Source organism: Manis javanica, chromosome 17 (assembly GCF_040802235.1).
Source record: "Manis javanica isolate MJ-LG chromosome 17, MJ_LKY, whole genome shotgun sequence".
NCBI classification, from domain to species: domain Eukaryota; kingdom Metazoa; phylum Chordata; class Mammalia; order Pholidota; family Manidae; genus Manis; species Manis javanica.
In genome coordinates this window covers 37,716,920-37,733,512 of record NC_133172.1, presented here as the reverse complement: position 1 = coordinate 37,733,512, position 16,593 = coordinate 37,716,920, and the positions used below count along the sequence as shown (strand labels likewise).

General features: G+C 46.4%; 2 protein-coding genes and 1 long non-coding RNA gene across 5 annotated transcripts in view; 1 reads left to right on the top strand and 2 right to left on the bottom strand.

Annotated features, from left to right (window-relative positions):
- Nucleotides 1-378: 378 nt before the first annotated feature.
- LOC108389953 (metallothionein-1E) lies at nucleotides 379-1,306 on the bottom strand. Its single transcript, XM_017648475.3, has 3 exons — nucleotides 1,152-1,306; nucleotides 791-856; nucleotides 379-607 (listed from the first exon to the last, which is right to left on the bottom strand). The coding sequence occupies exons 1-3, from the start codon at nucleotides 1,177-1,179 to the stop codon at nucleotides 516-518; spliced, it is 186 nt and encodes a 61-aa protein (XP_017503964.1). The 5' UTR covers nucleotides 1,180-1,306; the 3' UTR covers nucleotides 379-515.
- Nucleotides 1,307-1,454: 148 nt separating this feature from the next.
- Nucleotides 1,455-16,593, top strand: part of LOC140847194 (uncharacterized) — a 42,063-nt gene continuing 26,924 nt past the window's right edge. For all 3 annotated transcript variants that reach the window (XR_012126930.1, XR_012126928.1, XR_012126929.1), the window contains exon 1: nucleotides 1,455-4,107. This is a non-coding gene — a long non-coding RNA (uncharacterized lncRNA). The remainder of the gene's footprint in view (nucleotides 4,108-16,593) is intronic.
- On the bottom strand, nucleotides 12,997-14,489 carry LOC108389952 (uncharacterized). The gene is made up of 3 exons (XM_017648474.3): nucleotides 14,298-14,489; nucleotides 14,021-14,086; nucleotides 12,997-13,244 (listed from the first exon to the last, which is right to left on the bottom strand). Exons 1-3 carry the CDS (start codon nucleotides 14,434-14,436, stop codon nucleotides 13,135-13,137), a joined length of 315 nt encoding a protein of 104 aa, XP_017503963.3. The 5' UTR covers nucleotides 14,437-14,489; the 3' UTR covers nucleotides 12,997-13,134.

Sequence of the window (16,593 nt, the reverse complement as noted above, 5' to 3'; positions counted from 1 at the left end):
CTGTATCTCCCCTGCACACTTTTTTTTATCAGTGTATCATTGATATACTTATTTATGAAGGCTTTAGAAAATCAATGTGGTTATCACATTCACCCTTATTATTGAGGCCCCCCCCATAGACCATTGCAGTCACTACCCATCAGTGTAGTAAGAGTCCCTATTTGTCTTCCCTGGCCCCTCACACTCTTATTAAAGAATGTGGCACAGCACTCTTTAATTTTCCAGAAGATGGTGGTCATTGAGGTCACCTGGCTTTTCTTCAGGCACTCAGTTTATTAGGGACTAACATTTGTTGTAGAACCCAGGTTTCAGCATTTCCAGGCCAGTCCCCATGCCACTCCCAGCCTGACGGTTATGCAAAGGAAAACAGAACCAGAATAGAGTCAGTCAGTTTTATTATCATCCATGTGTTTTATAGGGGAAAAAAAGGACTATAGCAAAGGGATCAGGGTTGTAAAAATATGGAGGTTTGTACAGGTTGCTCTATTTACATGGGGAGCAGGCTCTCCCCTGCATCAGGCACAGCAGCTGCACTTGTCTGACGCCCCTTTGCAGATGCAGCCCTGGGCACACTTGACACAGCCCGCGGGGCAGCAGGAACAGCAGCCTGGGGAAGGAAAGTAAGTGGCAGAGATGACTAACTGGGAGAGGTAATAAGGATTCCCATCCTCCCCAACTGAGTCGTAGAGAAGTGATATCAACCGCCTGGCTTAAATTCCCCTCAGGCTATAAAGGACCGGGTAGGGGAGGGGGGCCTGCTAGTGGATCGATAGGGGAAATTTCCACTCACTCTTCTTGCAGGTGGTGCATTTGCACTCTTTGCATTTGCAGGAGCCAGCACAGGTGCAGGAGCCACCTGCAAAGGAGAAAGGTAAATGTGAGAAAGGTCCCCGTAGAATTGAACGCGGGAATGTGTGCTGGGAGGCTGGGTTCGACTCTCAACTGAACAATTTGTGGGAGCCCCGGCCAGTTGTGAACTCCAGCCTCCTTATTGGTAAACGGGGTCTCATACCTACAGTAGATTAAGGCACACCGAAACGCTTAGGAAAAGGCAATTAGTACCCGAAACTGAGTGATGAAGGAAAGGAGGAGGCAAAAATGACTCCCCTAGGTCTAAAAGCAACACCCGGCCCTGAACCAGATCTATTTACCAGTGGCGCAGGAGCAGTTGGGATCCATGGCGAGGCTGAAGCGGTGGCCGAAGTCTGGGGACAGCTGCACGAGAAGCGGCTAAAATGTCGCAGCGGGTGTGGTGAAATGGAGCGAGCGGCCGGTGCCTTTATGGCGGGAAGGGGCAGGGACGAGCGCAAAAGCCCTCCCCGGGCCGGCGCTGCCTGCACACGCCCCACGCCGACTCACTCGCAGCCCCATCCGGGCTGTGCGCACCGCGCTGTGCACACGGGCCGCCGGCACCAGTTCCCAGAAGCCGCCGGACCTACGTGGGAAGAGCCGGGTGCAGAGCGCGGATACCGCGCGCTCAAATGCCCGGGCCGTGCCCCCTGCCCGCTGCCGTCTTGCGTTCCCAGCTCCGGCCCCCGTGCACTGTTTGATCCCGGGAGGCTTGAGAATGCCAGGGCGGGGCGGGAGGAAGGGGGGGAAGGAGCGGGTTTTAGGAATCCCCTGTGGATGAAAAATCGGTTGGAAGTGCGGACAGATTACAAAAACCTCTGTGTGCCTGTCAAGGTTTAATGATTGTGGAGCTTCATATTAAACCCGCGGGGGGATTATCGGTGGTATATCTGTCCACTGTATGCCATAGCGAATGTAGTGTGTTAGGTGTGATCTCTCATGCAATCCTGTAATAACCCTATGAGAGAAGGACTCTCTCTCATTCCCATTTTAAAGTAGAAATGGCGGCCCAGAGAGGTTAAGTAACTTGCCCAAGGTCACAGCTAGTGAGTGGCAGAGCCTAGTGATTAAAATCAGAGGGTCCAGCAGATGCTGAAGGCCATCTATGGGTAGCCATCACCAATAGTCATGGGGACATCCCCATGGGTGCACAGGGAAAAATGATACCAGGGTCATGGCTAGGATGGAGGGTGCACTCAGGGACAGGGAGATTAGAGAGGAGGAGACCCAGTCCTGGCCGGGAGGAGGTGGACCAGGGAGGCAGAGGCAGGTGTGAAGGCCTTTGCCAGGCAGGGGAGGAGGGGGGAGTTATACCCTAGCCTGCAGAGGAAGTGACTGGCTGGAAAGCTGGCATCGCCCTAGAACGTTTGGAAGGGAAACCCCCACAAAAACTTTCTTCCCCAGTGGACACAGAGGGGAAGAGCGGAGGTGGTGTTCAGATTCCTGTCTGGGAAGGCACATACTGCTTTTTGCCTGCACGTGTCTGGCTGCTGTGGAAAGGGTCTTAGATAATCCTCCTGGGAATGCCCAGAGTGTGTCATCAGAGGACTCCGGGAACAGGTTACTGGAAGGTTCCTGGCAGCTAAGAGAATGCTGGTTGCCACAGCAGGGAGTTTTGGGAGTGTGGTGAGTACAGGCTGTCCCTGCAGCATTACTGTAAGGTCCTGCATAGCTCAGCTCAAACGTCACTTCCTATGGGGAGCTCCTCCTGACCCCCATGCTCTGTCTGGGTGCCTGTGGACCTGGCTGGTAAACATCCTGTCCTTTTCCTTCCTGGCATATATCGGTAATGTGTAGGAACTTGTGTGCTTCTTGGATTTATATTTGAGTCTCCCCACTCCAGCCCATCACTGAAAAGTCCAGGAACAGTCATTGCCCTCAAAATGTGTCTCTAGCACCTGGCACAGGGCCAGGTTTGCAGGACATGCTTCATAAATATTTATCAAATGAATTTTGGGGGATAATCCCCTTAATATCTCCTCCTTTCCCAGCCACTTGCCTTAGGACCCATTACAAAGTGAAAGTAAAAAACCTTCTTCAACACACTGGGACTTGGGTGCTCACTCAAATAAAAACATCAAGTAGGACAAGAGAGCTGAGCTGTCAGAGGAACTAAATTCTAATGGTTACTCCGCCACTCACTTGGGGGAGTTATGTGCCAGGCCCCTCTGAGACTCAGTGTACTCATCTGTCAAATGATCAGATTGTACTAGAAGTCAAGGTCACATGGAAACGTCTGATTTTAGAGCCAAGGTCCAGAAATCTCACCATACTTGGCAGCCCGATGGACTGAGAACATGATGATCTCTTTGAGCAGAAGGCAGATTTTGTGGTTATTTACATATGCATACATATTATGTGCAAAATTACTGGTTTCTAATAAATCAGATGGTCACTTGTCCAATCAGGGGGAACTAACCATGAAGAGGTAATAGGGCTTGTTTTTTACCTGAAGGTTTTGAATTTAGCCCTGGTTTCAGGCCACCCATGTTGGCAGGAAAATTTGCCTCTGGGCCTTAGATATCTCCCTCGAATCATTTTGACTCTGTGAGGGGAGGGACGACCAATCAGCAGAGGTGTAGGGAGGCACTGGCCCTAGTCCTGCTCATCAACATACCCCCTGAAAGTCTCACCACCGTGCTTGGGACGTGCTTGGAGAGAGAGGACTTTCTAATGCCTGCAATCCCTGACATGGTGGGGGATGAAGAAGATGAAGCCAAGCAGCATTAGATAAGGAAAAACACCCCCCTACAAATCTGGTGGAGTTATTAGTGGGAGGTAATGATGTGGCCCTAGCCTGCTTTAATAAAGTATGCCATCTAGAATGAGGAAGGTGATTTTTCAGTCTCCTTTTAACTACTAAGGTAGATATTTATAGTTCTGCTATCTAGCCATCCATTCATCCTTCCCTTGTGACAGTATCCTTAGTTTTCCTTTGTAGAATTACTCCTCCCTGCTCTTAGTCTTTATGGTTTGAATTGAGTAGGCCCCATCCATGGGCTCCCAGGCCATTCTATGTCCATGGCCACAGGGAGTGGCTCTGATTCAGTTCACCCAGCCAGGAACCAAAGAGATTCAGTGAGACTTTAGCTGGGAATGCTGAGAAAGTGCCAGTTACTATTTCCATCTAGACTTGAACCTAAGAAGACGTGAAGCTGAATTTCTAAAGCCTTTTGTCCCCCTGAGAGGAGCCTGAAAACGAAGTCATGGAGCCTGACATCATTAGAGCACCTGGACCCAGCCATGCCTAAAGTCATTGTGAGTCAATCTTGTCCTTTTCTTTTAAATCATACTGGACAGAGTCCTAACTGACACAGTTGGTTAGACTTCCCTGAGGGTGACTCCCCTGTGTTCATTGTTAAGCTTCAGCTGTCCAGAAGACAGTTGATCACAATGGTCTTGAGACTCAAAACCCCATCATGTGAGCCACAGCTGAGAGGGGTGGGCAGGTTCAGTCTGGAAGAAAACAGTTACCTTCAGATATCTGGACAGCAATGGTTCTGATTATCTATAGCTATGCAACAAGTTACCCAAAACCCAGAAACCACCGTGTTGTCCCTGGGTTTTTTGTTTTGTTTTGTTTTGTTTTTTGACATGTGATTTTTTTTTTGGTATCATTAATCTACAATTACATGAAGAACATTATGTTTACTAGGCTCCCCCCTTCACCAAGTCCCCCACACATACCCCTTCACACTGTCCATCAGCATAGTGAGATGCTGTAAAATCACTAGTCTTCTCTGTGTTGTAGAGCCCGCCCCATACCCCCCCCACATTATACATGCTAATCGTAATGCCCCCTTTATTTTTCCCTGCCCTTATCCCTCCCTTCCCACCCATCCTCCCCAGTCCCTTTCCCTTTGGTAACTGTTAGTCCATTTGTGGGTTCTGTGATTCTGCTGCTGTTTTGTTCCTTCAGTTTTTCTTTGTTCTTACATTCCACATATGAGTGAAATCATTTGGTACTTGTCTTTCTCTGCCTGGCTTATTTCACTGAGCATAATACCCTCTAGCTCCATCCATGTTGTTGCAAATGGTATGATTTGTTTTCTTCTTAAGGCTGAATAATATTCCATTGTGTATATGTACCACATCTTCTTTATCCATTCATCTACTGATGGACATTTAGGTTGCTTCCATTTCTTGGCTATTGTAAATAGTGCTGTGATAAACATAGGGGGTGCATCTGTCTTTTTCAAACTGGGCTGCTGCATTCTTAGGGTAAATTCCTAGAAGTGGAATTCCTGGGTCAAATGGTATTTCTATTTTAAGCATTTTGAGGAACCTCCATACTGCTTTCCACAATGGTTGAACTATGTCCCTGGGTTTTGTGGGTCAGGAATACCAACAGGACTCACCTGGGTGATGCTTTTCTGTGGGTCATTGACTGAGGTCCCTTGGTGGCATTCAGCTGGTGGATGGGCTAGTCTGGAGGATCTAAGACAGCTTCACTCGCATATCTGGCACCATGGCAGGGATGGCTGAGGGCTGAGCTGAGTTGGCACTGTTGACCAGAGCTCCCACATGTGGCCTCTTCCACACTGCAGCCTCGGGGCAGCTGGGCTCCTTACAGTCAGCTCCAAAGGTCTCCAAAGGTGGTATACCAGCAGACTGGAGTGCGGGCTGGGAGTCTCATAAGCCCTGGGCCCTGAAACCAACACAGGTCACTTTCTCCACACTCTATTGGTCAAGCAGTCACAGAGCCTGTGCAAGTTCAAGAGGAAAGAATGAAGACCCCATGTCTTGATGGGAGGAGTCCACGAATTTGCAGCCATCTCTAATCTACCACAGTCTTTGTAGGGATAATACTGAGCACTTACTATGTACCAGGCCTTGAGCTAAGGACGTTCTGACATTTCACTTGGACCTTAGCACAGCCCAGCCAGGCAGGTTATATTTTATAGATGAGGCACTGAAGTGTTGCTTGGCTTGCTGAGGGTCACAGAGTTGTGAATGGCAGCTCTGGGATTTGAACCCAGGATTCCATGACTCAACATCTTCATTTTATGCCATGCTGAAATCCTTCCTCATCTTTCTACTGGCCCTGCCTTCATTTTGGAGGTGTATAAGTTATCTATTGCCTCATAACAAATTACCCCAAAACCCAGCTTCTGAAAACAACACACACGTATTTTATCATGGTTTCTGTGGGTCAGGAATCCAGGCAAGGCTTAGCTGGGCCCTCAGGCTCAGTCCCTCACAGAGAGCAAGCAAGGTGTCAGCCAAGGCCACAGTCATCTCAAGAGAGAACTGGTTCAGGATCTGCTTCCAAACACCCACATGTGGTTGTGGCAGGACTTGGGCCCTTGTGGGCTTTTGTGCTGAGGCCTCAGTTCCTTAGAAGCTGTTGGCTAGAGATCTCCCTTGGCTCCTGGCCACATGGGCCTCTCTGTAGAGCATCTCACAACCAGATAGTGAGCAAGAGGACGAGAAAGAGTGCCAACAACAGAATGTGATCAGGACAGAAGTCATGGCTGTTTGTAACTTAATCACGGAAGTGACATCACATCACTGTTGCAGTATTCTATTCATTAGAAGCAAATCCCTAGGTCCAGGCCACACTCAAGGGTAGGGAATACACAGGGCATGGAAAGCAGAGGCTAGGATCACTGAGGGCCAGTGGCTAGCTGGTTGGGGGGAAGGTAATGGTATGTTGTCTGTCTTCAGGCTTTTCACAGGCTGCTCCCTTTGCCTAGAATGCTCTCTACCCCTCGCTGCCCTGTGTACATTGGGTCTCATTATAAAGACCAAAGCCTTCCTGGAACCCAAAATAGCTGAGTCTCCCTGTTGCCAGCAAACATACCCCTTCTCTGTAGTACCTATTACAAAGACAGTTATGAGTGGTAAAGCAGCTAATATTTCCATAGTTCTATCCTATGCCAGGTACTCAGTGCTTTATATATATGAACTCACTCAACCCTTCTGACAGCCCTATAAGATAGCGATGCTATTATGCACATTTTACAGAGGGAGAAACTGAGATTGAGAGAGGTTAAGTAATATTAACCATTCACTGGTTAGGGGCCAAACCAGGCAGCCTATCTCCAGAGCCTGTGCTCTTAGCTGCTCTGCCACATAGCCTCTCCCAACTGCTAGTGCCGTGTGTGGTTTTTTGTTTACTCTTTGACTCCCCAGTACGCTGTGCACTGTGTCTGCTGTACTCACTGTCCTAGCTCTGACACCTGGCACAGTGCCTGGCTCATGGTGGGTGCTTAATAATGCAGAGAAATGAAGAAAATTGAATCAAATAGCAGCCAGTAAGGAGTCTCCTTGAAGGCCAAGACTGCCTTGGAGAGCCAGCTTTGAAAGCCTGCATGCAGGGAGAAGGGGAATACTCTCTGGCATCACCCCTTCCTTCCCTGTCTGGCCCCAGCTTCCCTTTTCTGTGAAATATTTCCACTCTAGGATCAGGGCATCCCACACCCATCTCCAACACACTTGAAACTCCATGCTCCAAGTTTTTGCTTTCCCCTACCATCTCCCAAAACCCATTTAAAATGCTTCCTCTTGCAAGGATTCTTCCCTGATCCTCCAACCTGGAGGGGTCTCGCTTAAAACAACCAGATATTTTCTTTGTACCTCCTCTCCCTCCCTGGGTCTTAGTTTCCTCATTTCTAAAATTAAGACAGCCTGGGTGCCATGGTCTGGTTCTTCCAGTTCAAAGCATCCAGAATTCCACTTTGTATGTTCTTGTGGTAGTTTTATCTTCCCCACCAGTCTATGAGCTCCTTGAAGGGAAGACACCATTTCTTTCCATCTATACTCAGTGTCCAGCACAGAACATGGAGATTTTTAGGCATCCATCAGTGTTTTTGTGAGGTCTGGAGGACCTCATTAAGATGGTAGACTCAGTGGAGATGTATGTCTCCAGTGCTTACTCAAAATCCCATGGAAGGACAGAAAAGGTCATTCATTAAAAGGCCAGATGATGGAAAACAATAAAGAATACCACCAGAAGACAGTACATGCCCTGATTTCAAACTATATTACAAAGCTATAGTAAGTAGAACAGTATGGTATTGGTATAAAAATAGAGATATTGGCATAAAAACAAGCATATAAAAACAGGAACAGAAGGTCTGGATGAATGGAATAGAATAGAGGGCTCAGAAATAAACCCACACATTTATAGTGAATTCATTTACAACAAAGGAGGCAAGAATATACAATAGAAAAAAGATAGTCTCTTCAATAGATGGTGTTGGGAAAACTAGACAGCCACATGCAAACGAATGAAACTGCACCACTATCTTATACCATACACAAAAATTAACTTGAAAAAATGGTTTAAAGATGTGAATGTAATGCCTTAAGTCATAAAACTCCTAGAAGAAAATAGGCAGTAAGATCCTTGACATCAGTCTTGATGATGATTTTTTTGGATTTCACACCAAAAATAAAAGCAACAAAAGCAAAAATAAACAAGTGGGAATGCATCAAACTAAAAAGCTTCTGCACAATGAACAGAATGGAAAGGCAACCCACTAAATGAGAGAAAACATTTGAGAATCATATATCTGGTAAGGCGTTAATATCCAAAATACATAAAGCACTCACACAACTCGAAGCAAAAAAACAAATAATACAATTTTTAATTGGGCAGAGGATATGAATAGACATTTTCCCAAAGAAGACATACAGACCACCCAAAGGTACATGAAAAGATTTTCAACATCTCTAACATCAGGGATGCCATATCATCTCACACCTGTAAGAATGGCTATTATCAAAAAGACAAGAAAAATAACAAGTGTTGGTGAAGATGTAGAGAAAAGGAGCTCTTGTGCACTGTTGGTGGGAATTTAAATTGGTGCAGCCACTATGGAAAATGGTATGGAGATTCCTCAAAAATATAAGACTAGAACTACCATATGATTCAACAATTCCACTTCTGGGTATTTATCCAAAGAAAACAAAAACACTAACTTGAAAAGATATACACACCCCCATGTTCACTGTATTATATACAGTATATAAGGAAACAACCTGAAGTGTCCATTGACAGATGAATGGATAAAGAAATACAATGGAATATTATTCAGCCACAAAAAAGAATGAAATCTTGCCATTTGCAACAACATGGACAGACCTTGAGGGCATTACACTAAGTGAAATAAGTCAGACAGAGAAAGACAAATACCATATGATCTCATTTATATGTGGAATCTAAAAGAAAACCCAACCAACCAAGTTCATAGATACAGAGAACAGACTGGTGTGCCTGAGGCAGCAGGGTAGGGGGGTTGGTGAAATGGGTGAGGAGGGGGTTAAAAGGTATAAAATTCCAGTTATAAAATAAATAAGTCATGGGGATGAAATGTATAGCATGGTGACTATAGTAATACTGTTGAAAGTGACTAACAAAATAGATCTTAAAAGTTCTCATCACAGGAAAAAAAATTCTGTAACTATGTCTAGTGATTGATGTTAACTAGACTTACTGTGGTGACCATTTTGCAATATATACAAATACAATCATGATAATTAAACTAACAATGTATAATCAATTATACTTGAAAAAAAGAAAATGTGGGGGTTATGTTTACTAGGCATTACTGTTCATATGCCAGTTTCTTATTATTATTTCTATATTACCCAAGTTCGTTCCTGAGTATGGAATGGGAGAATATGAATAAATGTAAGTTTACACTAAAACCCCATGCATTTTTAAAAAATCACCACAAAAAGAGCAAAGTTGGAGGGCTTACATGATCCAATTTCAAAACTTATGATAAAGCCACAGTAATCAAGACTATGTGGTGTTTGTGCAAGGATAAGTATATAGATCAATGGAATAGAACTGAAAGTCTAGAAGGAAATAATCACAGGTATGGTCAGTTGATTTTTGACAAAGGTACCAAGACAATTCAAAAGGGAAAGGGTAGATTTTTCAACAAATAATATTGAGACATCTGGATATCCACATGAAAAAAAAAAAGGAAAAAGAAAATAAAGGAATTAGACCTTTACCTTATACCATACACAAAACTAACTCAAAATGAACCATAGACCTAAATTTAAGAGCTAAAATTATAGAACATTTAGAAGAAAATGTAACTGAAAATCTTCATGACCTTGGGTTAGGCAGAGTTCTTAAAAATGATACCATAAGCAAAATCCATCAAAGAAAAAGTTGATAAATAGATTGGATTTCCTTAAAATTAAGAAACTTTTGCACTTCAAAAGTCATTGTTAAAAAAATGAGTAGACAAGCCACAGACTGGGAGAAAATATTTACAAAGCATGTATCTGAGAAAGGACTGGTATCCAGAATATATAAACATATTTTACAATCCAATAGTAAGACAAACAACCAAATTTTAGAATGGACAAAACTACTTATCCGAAAGAAAGCAGGAACTCAGATATTTGTATAGCAATGTTCATAGCAGCATTATTCACAAGAGCCAAAAAGGGAAAACAACTCAAATGTCCACTAATGGATGAGTAGATTTAAAAAAGTATGTTATATACATACAATGGAAAATTTATTCAGCCTTAAAAAGGAATGAAATTCTGATGGATGTTACAACATGAATGAACTTTAAAGACATTATGCTAAATGAAATAAGCTAGACAAAAAAGGAGAAATAAATATTGTATGAATTCCACCTATATGAGGTACCTAGAGTAATCAAATTCATGGAGACAGAAAGTAGAATTGTGGTTACCAGGGGCCAGAGAGAGGGAAGAATGGGAGTTATTGTTTAAAGGGTAGAGTTTAGTTTGGGAAGATGGAAAGGTTCTGGAAATGGATGGTAGTGATACTTACACAAAAATATGAATGCTTCTGTCTGTGGGCTATTGTGAATAATGCGGCTATGAACATGGGTGTTCACATACCTCTCTGAGATCCTGCTTTCAGTTCTTCTGGTTATGTATCCAGAAGTGGAATCGTAGATTAGATAGATGGTTATTCTATTTTCAATTTTTTGAGGGACCACTATCCTGTTTCCATAGAGGCTGCATGATTTTATATTTCTGCCCATAGTGCACAAGGGTTTCAGTTTTTTCACATCCTTGTCAACACTTGTTATTTTCTGTTTTTTTAATAGTAGTCATCTGCTATGGTCTGAATGTTTGTACCCCCTAGGGATTTTGGGAGGTACTTAGGTCTAGGGCATACAGCTCTCATGAATGGGATTAGTGCTCCTATAGGAGAGACTCCACAGAGCTCCCTAGTCCCTTCCACCATGTGAGGATACTTGAGAAGTCTTCCACCTGGAAGAGGGCCTTCACCCAACCATGCAGGCACCTTGATCTTGGACTTCTAGCCTCCAGAACTGTGTGAAGTAAATTTATGCTGTTTGCAAGGTACTGAGTCTATGGTGTTTTGTCACAGCAGCCCACATGGGCAAAGATGCCATCCTAATGGGTGTGAGGTGATTTAGCCTTGTTTTGATGTGGTTTTTTTTGCAACAGATGGCAAGACAGAAGTGAGAAAACAAGCATGGACTGTTGGATTTAAAGGCCTAGAATTTAGTCAGATAGCCTGGGTGACCATTCTAGCTGTGTGACCTGCTAAAACCAAGACAATAGGCCAAAAAATGGAGTCACTTACACTAAACCCCATGTCAACAAACCCAGACTTAATCACAGTGCTTGTCCTCCCAGAAACAGAATCTTAAACCAGTCAATCAGGCAGGAATCACCTGATCAACACGTCAGGTATTCTGCCTGATAGACCCTTGCCATCCTCTAAAGGAAAGTAACTTTAACACCCAATGCTTTCCCCCTATTATAATTCTTTGCTCCTGTTCCCTTCTGCCTATAAAAGCCTTTCATTTCCTGCATCCCCTCAAAGCTCCTTTTTCTCTGCTAGGTTGGATACTGCCCAATTCAAATCAATTTTTGCTCAAATAAAATTCTTAATATGCCTGTTTCTCTTTTAATAGACTTCATGCCCATTACCATAAGACTAATTACCCCATCTGTAAAATAATACTCATATTGTTCTAGAATTTCAAGATCAAGTAAGATAATGTACTTAAGAGAATTTAGCAAAAGATAATCTCAAGTATATCAATCTTTTGTATGTTTTATTTCAAAGAATCATCTCCACCCCAAATACATAGTCTTCTTTCTCTCCCAAATGCTTTTAGAGCTTTGACTTAGCTCAAAGTGAGTCAAAATTATTTTTATATGAAAGAGGTAGCACATTGTTCCAATACTTTTCACTGATCAGTGTATCCTTTTGTCACTCATTTAATCATCTCTTACTTCCAGCTACACAGGGGTCTGATTTTGAACTCTCGTTTGTCCCAGTGATCTGTTCCCAAGCCAACACTACTTCCTAAATTTTTAGAACAAGTATTGCTGGCAGGTTACAGCAAGCTCTTTTTTGTTGTTCCTTTTCAAAACTGGCTTGGTTTTTGTTGCAGTTTTTCTAAACTTAGTTGAGTAGGTTCTTAAAAAAAAAAAAAATTCCTGGTGGGCTTTTGAATGGACTGTCCTGAAAAACACACTTGTTTACAGCATTTTTGTCTTCTTACTGGGAAACTTATTTCCCAGAATTCTATTTCTCCCTTTTCAGCCAAACCGGTGGATCTGACTATTCTCTTTCATTGAGGACTGGGGCTACAACCATGGACAAAAGCTCTTATTATTTTACTTGTCCTTGGAGAAAGAAGGGGCTGGAGACAAACTGCCAAATGAGAAGATTTGAAAAGGAGCTGAACAATATGTTTTGGGGTGACAGGCTGTTCAGGGTGGTGACCTTGGAAACGCAGCTAACAGTTTGCCAAGACAGGCTGCTGGGCCTCCTGGGCTCTCCTCTAATAACTCTGAAAACAGGCACCTTTGCAGAAGTAACTAGAACATTCCAGAAACCATAAGGCCCTTCTGGCTGGCGGCCGGTTTTAACTTCCCCCAACCCCAATAAACAAATGAAGAAAGTGAGGTTGAAAGGTGGGAGAAAGAGACAAACCTATGCAGGTCTGGGTCCCCTTCTTTCCCAGAGTTGAGCTCGACTTCACAGGAGGATCGAGTGCCACCTGAAGGGAGGGGATGCACTCTGAGCTCCATCTTGGGCCCCAGCAGACCAGTGGCCAGGTCTCAGGATTTCACTTTTTAACTGGGTGGTTGCCTCAGATTATGCTCCCCTCTCCCCCCAGGCCCTTGCCCTTTAAGAAAAGACCAGTCCTTGGCTTATGCCATTCACAGGATTTATTGTCACTTGCCAGGAGTAGCAAAGGAAGGGGACACACAACTGAGCTTCACCACAGGGAGGGTGGCATTGGGCCACCCGACACTATGTACACACGTTTCACACGGAGGGGCACGTCCTCATTGGCAGCAGCTGCATTTCTCCGCCTCTGCTTTGGCCCCCTCTCCACCTTTGCACACGCAATCCTTGGCACATTTCTCACACTCTGCCGGGCAGCAGGAACAGCAGCCTGCAGGTAACAGAGGGGGCAGGAGGTCTGCTGGCCTTCTCCACCCCACCATCCGTCCCCATCCAAGTGAGGGGAAAAGGAGAGGTGCTGGGGGCTGGTCTCCATCCCTTCCTACTCTCACATCTGATTTGACTCAGTATCTATGGCGTGTAAACTGCATGCTGGCTGCCACGGGCGAGGGGTACCAGAAACTAGCACCTTTGGTGAATGCAGGGGAGTCCTAGGGATTGTGGGGGTAGGACCAGACTGGGGTAGCACTGGATCTTAGGGACAAAGCATCACAGGACAAATGGCCTTGAAAAGGGCCTTGAAAGGATAAACTTGGAGGAGGAGAGGTGTAGGGGATCCACCAGGGAGGTAGGGCTCCTTCCTCAGACCTCCTGCTCCCCCAAGTCTATTATATTGCTTTTGGGGAGATTTAGAGGAGGTTAAATTGAGGGGATCCACAAAGGCCTGAACCCTGGAACTAACCCCAGCCTTATTAATGACTTCCCCAGGCACTGGAGGTTTGGTAAGGAGGGGCTGGGCCAGGGTAACAGTTCTCAATCCCAGCTGCCCATTAGGATCTGGATTTACGAAAACATCTTGTCACAGGCCTACTGTATCAATCACGGTGAGGGGGAGAGGGAGCGGTGACGCGAGCGCTGTATCGGAAGGCCTCCCCAGGTGACTCTGTCCCGGTGAGATTCAGAGGCAACTGCGTGGACAGACGACGCTGACTCGGTGGAGTGGAGAGGGCAGGGGAAGAGGCGGGGGGTAGGGGTCCTCAAACTCACTCTTCTTGCAGGAGGTGCATTTGCATCCTTCGCACTTGCAGGAGCCAGAGCAGGTGCAGGAGCCACCTAGAGAGGGAGACGCCCCAGGAAGGGTTAATGTAGGTAAAACGCGGGATGTGGCCAGCCCTAAAAGGAGAAGGTGCCCTTTGAGATATTGCCATGCCCACCTTTCACGAGTTTTAAAATGGGAAATATGTTCTTGAGCACTGGCGTAGGGCATGGGGTTTTTTGCAAGTTAAGGGGCGCCCTGTGCCGCGGGATTGGGGCGGGGTCTCACCAGTAGGACAGGAGCAGGTCTCAGGGTCCATGTTGAGAGGAGCTGCTGCTGGAGGAGGTGAATTGGCTTCTCCCGGCAACTGGACGCACTTGCGGCAGCAGGTGGCGAGGCTTTTATAGCCCCAGGCGGGGGCGCGCATGCACAACCCGCTTGACGCGCGGCGCCCCCTCTCCGCTTCTGAGTGCACAGGCTTGCGCCGAGGCGCGCATTGCGGCAGCGGTCCCTTCTTCCCCCGCGTGCGCGTGCCCCGGGCCCTCCTTCCACCCCACCTCACCGCCGTGCGCGCAGCCGTGTGCACAGGGGAGTGCGCGCCATCCGCCCCAACCACCCCCCCCGCCCACCCGTGAGCGCGCAGCCACCCAGTTCTCACCGTGCGTCCAAAGGAGGACATTCCACGCCCGCTCCTGTGTGCACTGCTGGCGACCCCGCCGCCGCTGCAGCCACCTCGGGCAGGAAGTGTGCACTTTTACCTCCTATGAAAGTGGAGGAACAGGATGGGGCTTTGCGTATTTCAGATCCCTTTCCTGCCGCTCATCCCTCACCTCCTTATTTTAGGATTCTCCAGGGCACCGTATTCGTCCAAATGGGGTGCTAAGCCACCCCGCTGCTCTAGGGTGTCAAATGGGAAGAGACTCAGCACCGCTGGAGGGGCCTGCTGCCCAAGGCCGAAAGACAGGTGTCTTGCCAATGGGTTTCAGCCCCGGGCAAGTTTACTATGGAGTGTGACCAAAGAAATGACCGTAGAACGTTCTTGGGGTGAAAGGGTTATACCCATCTTTATTTCATGATGGTAGGTCAATCACTAAATCCCGTTCACTCAGAGCTAGTCTGCACACAGCAAGCCGGTCTCTGCCTCTGGGCCTCTCCATTCCCACAGCCGTCTCATTCTTTGTCCTCAGCGCTGCCACCACTCCAGCCTTTGCACTCCTGCAGCCTTGCAGCCCTGCCACCGTGTAGCCCAGAGGACTGGGCGGAGCTCTTATACAGAAACAACAACAACGCATTGCCCACACATGGGTAGTGAGCTAGCCAACCAGGGCCTGGTGAGAATCCTGGGCACAGAAACCTTCACTTTATCCACAACAGGGCTGCGGTGACTAGCAGAAATTACTGGGGGCGAGGAGGGGTGGTAGTGTTAGGTAGCCGAGTCCCCGCGGTAGAGGGAAGCAGCTCTTGGGTTATGTGTTCCTTCTGCTGAGTTTCTCAGAGCCCCTTGTGCCCGTGGCAGGCTGAAAAATGGCCCCCAAAAGATATCCTCACCAAATCCTAGAACGTGTGATTAGTACCTTATTTGGAAAAAGGGTCTTAGCAGATGTAATTCAATGAAGGATCTTGAGGTGAGAGCATCCTGGATTGGGCCCTAAATCTAATGACAAGCATCCTTATAAGGGCCACAGAGAACAGAGGAGGAGAAAGGGGAGTCTAAGGAGAACCTGTCATCGGGTGTCTAGGTCAGTTCTCAACATTGGCTTCATGAATTTCAGATTGCCGAGCTCACCAACTCTCACACGTTTATTTCTTGTTCGTTTTGATTTTGCCTAAGGGTACTTCTCTGGCCTACGCCCTCAGCTGCCCCTAGCCCCCAGGCTTCGATCTGTACATGCCCACACAGTCGGCCAAAGCCGCCTCCCTCCCGTCCCCTGAGGCCTCTCTGCTTTCCCTGGGATTGAGGCTTCAGAGCCGGCAGGGCGATCTCCCCCCATCTTGCACCAGGATGGATTACTTTGTATGTGAACTTGACTGAGCTAATGGATACCAAATAGCTGGTAAGACATTATTTCTGGGTGTGTCTGTGAGGACATTTTCGGAAGAGATGAGCATTTGACTTGGTAGACTGAGTAAAGATTCCTTTACCAAAGTGTGCGGCCACCGGCCAACCTGTTGAGGGCCTCAATAGAACAAAAAGGTAGAGGAAGGGCAAATTTTCTCTCTGCCTACCTGAGACATCCATCTTTTCCTGCCCTCAGACATTGGTGCTCCTGGTTCTCAGACTGAATTACACCACTGGCTTTCCTAGGCCTCCAGCTTGCAGGCAGCTGACTGTGGGACGACTCAGCTTCCATCACCCTAGGCACCACGTGCCTTATTTTAACAGATGAGGAGACCCAGAGACAGCCAGGGTGTTGTCCAAATCACATAGCAAGGTTGTAGTGAAGTCAGAACTTGAGCCACATCCCCTGACTCCAAGTCTGATTGCACTGGCTCAGCTTCCCAAAGTAGGATGACTTTATAAAATAATCTGGATTCCAGTAATAACAGTTATCCTCTTTCAATTCATTATCAATCTTGCTGATTT